Genomic DNA, 4,363 nt, shown 5'->3' with positions numbered 1-4,363 from the left:
TGTTGTCAACTTCAACTGAAAATCGAAATTTCTTCTCTGTTTTCACGACATCTAGTGTTGTTGGGATAATTTGACCGCAGGTGATCTGTTGTAGCAAAAAGTTACTAGTCACTTTGCTCCAGCCCACGGTTTCAGTTTCGAGTTCGGACGTTTTGTTCAGTTTAAGTATCGCGTAGTTTTGTGGGATCTAGTATAGTTTAGTACCACAAGTACACAGTGGACGTAGCATAACGAATTTTGCATTTTTTATTCCTAACCCTGACTATGTCTGCGCGTTTTGGATGACCATCCGCATACTTTGGTGGGCCTTATTACGCCACTGTGACGTCGAAATGACGTAATTTTTTGGTGATGTAGTCAGGTGGGGGTTAGAATCGACATATGCAAAAATTGGTGAGACAGGTCAACTAGAAGTGCATGTAGTACTAAACTATACCAGTCCCCCGTCGGATGCCTTGTAACTTCAAACTTCGGATGAAATTTTCAATTGTTTATATCTCACTAAATTGCGTCATATTGTGCTTCTGGCAGTTTCTATAGTGAGTCCCTATATATCTGAATCTGTTATCATATTCAATCGCGCAGTTTTATTTATTTTTTCATTGAAAATCACGTTTTGGCAAAAAATTGACACTCCTTTTTCAAGTGGCTTGAATCGTGACTTCTACCGACGCTAACTTCGTCAAATTACCGTCATAGAGCTTGCCAAGTACAGCTACCATCGTCCAAAATGGCATCTGCACCGACGATATCGAACTCACTAACGCCAGCGGTCTCTCTCATATCGGGATCGTTGCAACGAGGAAACGAGAGAAATAGCTTGCTCGATTTCAGGTGAACGTCTGCACAGTTTGGACGACCACCCGTCCCGTAACGTAACCTTTGGTGACATAGTCAGGTGGGGGTTAGGAATGATATATGTGAAAATTGTTGAGCAAGGCAAACTTGAAGTACATGCGGTACGGTACTAAACTATACCAGACCCAATTTTTTGATATGTCAATCCTGACCCCCATCTGACTACGCCATCCAAAAATTACGTCACTTCGACATCACAATCGCGTCATAGAGCTTGCCAAATATATGTACGATTGCCCGAATTGGCATCGGCGCCGAGGATGAAGAACTGGCTGACGTCCTTGATCTCTCTTATATTGGGTTCGTTGCGGCGAGAAAACGAGAGAAATAGCTGTTCGATTTTGGGTGCTCGTCTGCGCGTCTTGAATGACAGTTTGTATAGTATCAGTTTGAAGGGCTCTATTATGTCACAGTGACGTCGTAGGGATGTTATTTTTTGTGGGGGTTAGGATTGGCAATTTAAAAAATTGTTATGCTACGCCCACTAGAAGTATGTTAGGTACGAAACTACATGAGACCCCAATTTTGGTTACCTAGCGCATGGTTCTGGTCCCATAATTAATTAATTCCTAACCCTTTGATCACCACGAAAATGTAGGCTAGAGTAACCTTGTTCCCGCTAGCTCACCTATTTTCATTCAGGTGTTATGACAGCCAGAAGATAATATAATGATATTTACAGATGATCACATTTACACTTGGTTACAAAAATTACAATATTATTCGTTAATTCAGTGAACTAGTACTGTAGTATGAACATCCCAAAATTGTTCTTAAGTAAAATTGGATATTGTCACAGTGTTCTAAAAACAGCTTCTTCAAGACGATCATATCATGGATTGTTGTTGGCAAAAGTATGTCTATCACCCTCGCACATATTGGTGGAAAATATTCGTTACAAAACAAGAGCTGTCATATTTGACATGGGTGGAGTTGTGCTCAAAAGTCCATTTCCACTAACAAGAGCATATGAGGATGAAAGAGGGATTCCTCCTGGTACCATCTGGAAATGTATTGAGCAGTTTGGTGCAGATGGTTCTTGGCCTAAATTGGAAATAGGAGAACTAAATTCTGAAGAGTTTGGTGTAAAATTCTCTGAGGAATGTTCTGTCACTGCAGGTCAAAGTGTGGAATTACATGACTTTCTTGAGTATTTGGAGAATGGAATGGGTGATCCAATCCCAGAAGTGCTAGATGCAGTCAGGGCTATAAAAGCAGAAGGCATTAAAACCGCTCTCCTGACAAATAACTGGAAAAATTCTGATGGCAGCACATTGATTCCTATCGATCAATCAATTTTTGATGTTGTCGTAGAGTCTGCTGTGGCTGGAATAAATAAACCGAATCCAGTTATTTATAACAAATGCTTGAATGCATTGGGAGTCAAGGCTGAAGATGCAATCTTTCTTGATGACATTGGCAGTAATATAAAGACTGCAAAGAGTCTTGGAATTCGATGCATCAAAGTGGAAAACATTCCTGCCTCACTTGCGCAGCTCGAACAAATATTGCAGTTTTCTCTGTCCAATCCTATCCCAGAAACAAAGGGAGTTCGAAAAGGTATGGAGATATCAGAAAGGAATCTTGAGAAATACATTCAGAATACCCTCAAGATTCATTCACACACTGGCCTACATATTCGGCAGTTTGCTCATGGCCAGTCTAATCCGACATACTATATTGAGTATGGAGATATGAAAGCAGTTCTTAGAAAAAAGCCACCAGGCAAATTGTTACCATCAGCACACGCTATTGAAAGAGAATACAGAGTAATGTCTGCCATGAAAGAAGCAGGGGTTCCTATTCCCACACTTTTATCTCTTTGTGAAGACTCTTCAATCCTTGGTACTCCTTTTTATTTGATGAAATATGTGGATGGCAATGTGTATAAAAATCCACTGCTCCCTGATATGCCTGCAGAGAAAAGACGGCGAATTTATCATAACCTAGCTGATACTCTGTGTAATATACATTCCGTTAACATAGACAATGCAGATCTCACCGACTTTGGAAAATATGGAAATTATGTTGAAAGACAAGTAATAACTTGGTCAAGGCAATATAAGGCAACTGAAACTCATAATATCCCTGCTATGAACAGATTGATAGAATGGTTGCCACAACATTTACCAAAAAATGAGAGTACTGTTGTGGTTCATGGTGACTACAGACTCGATAACCTTATTTTTCATCCAGAGACTGATGAGGTTCTTGCTGTTTTGGACTGGGAATTGTCCACCCTGGGTGATCCATTGTCAGATTTGGCATATATGGGAATTGCTCATTATTTGCCTAAAAATATACCAATACTACCAGGCATGGCTGAAAAGGATTTGGAACGTCTGGGCATTCCCAGCATGAAGGAATTAATGCATCGTTACTGCTCCAAAACTAACACAGCAGAAGTTTCAAATTTTAATTTTTATATGGCTTTTACATTTTTCAGAGTAGCTTCTATATTACAAGGTGTTTTTAAAAGGTCCAAAATGGGCCAGGCAAGCTCTGCTTCTGCCAACGCTGCTGGTTCACTTGCAGAACAAATGGCCGATATTGGTTGGAATTTTGCATGTAAAGAAGGATTTAGAGTATTCAATGACTCCAATCGCATTCTTTTGAAGGGAAAACCATAAGGGCACAATAATTAATATATAAACTTTTATTTGAGGCACTTGCTAATTTTATTGTTTTATCTAGCATAATATCTTAATAATGTTAATATACTTGGATATGATAGGGATGACTTGCATTAGGTGCATGCCGTATCTTGTTGGTAATTTTTTCGAGTATTTTTGTAATGCATTGTGGATAATTTAATTTTTGGTTCAGTTGAGAAATTATTCATTATGACTGTGCTATTCACTGACTTAATTTTTTGTGCTGATTATCCACTGCAAATTTCTTTGTTGTAACTGTTCAAAATTGATTAAAGTGGGCTTAGGATTTTGTGAGAGATTTTGTTCATACATGAATTGTCAATAAATAATCGTCCTTGACCAATCGCATAATTATTTTCATTTATCTTGTGAAAGAATACGATTCCATAATAATAAAGATAATGTGTAATATAAGTTTTCTGTGTTTGCCCGTCTTTACTATGCACCACTGGTCTTTAGAAGATATCACCTCTTCCTAATGTAGCAGTATGTTCATTTCGTGAAATAAAATAATTGTACTAGTATTGCAAATTATACTACCAGTAAGGACAGCATAATAACACCCTGAATACCAGGAATCCTTTGCTGACCTTCTTGCAGTTGCATTATGTTTGAGAAATTACCGTAGCTTGGTGAGGAAACGTTGGTTCGTTCGTGTTATATCTAACCCAAACCAGATGTTTGCTGAGTTCAATAATAAGTCATCTTCAAACTTTGTACACTGATTTAAATCAGCATTTTTGTTGGATGAATATGTTAGATTAGCACCTAAGACAACGGGTTCCATTGTCTTCGCGCCTGTAAACTGCGCCCACCGACATTTCCGTCCACGTACACCTGAGCCCATGAAT

At 38.8% G+C, this 4,363-nt stretch overlaps 1 protein-coding gene across 1 annotated transcript; it reads left to right on the top strand.

Moving 5' to 3' along the window:
• The first annotated feature begins 1,518 nt into the window (after positions 1 to 1,518).
• LOC120345805 (acyl-CoA dehydrogenase family member 10-like) lies at positions 1,519 to 4,036 on the top strand. The gene has a single exon (XM_039415356.2). The coding sequence runs from the start codon at positions 1,611 to 1,613 to the stop codon at positions 3,486 to 3,488; it is 1,878 nt and encodes a 625-aa protein (XP_039271290.2). The 5' UTR covers positions 1,519 to 1,610; the 3' UTR covers positions 3,489 to 4,036.
• Positions 4,037 to 4,363: the final 327 nt, after the last annotated feature.

Source organism: Styela clava, chromosome 8, assembly GCF_964204865.1.
Source record: "Styela clava chromosome 8, kaStyClav1.hap1.2, whole genome shotgun sequence".
Classification (NCBI taxonomy): Eukaryota; Metazoa; Chordata; class Ascidiacea; order Stolidobranchia; family Styelidae; genus Styela; species Styela clava.
Note: the sequence above shows the minus strand (reverse complement) of the source record. Positions and strands in the feature narration are given on the sequence as shown.

Excerpts from the sequence above, each read along its gene's own strand:
- LOC120345805 (XM_039415356.2), top strand. The coding sequence starts at position 1,611 with ATGAACATCCCAAAATTGTTCTTAAGTAAAATTGGATATTGTCACAGT.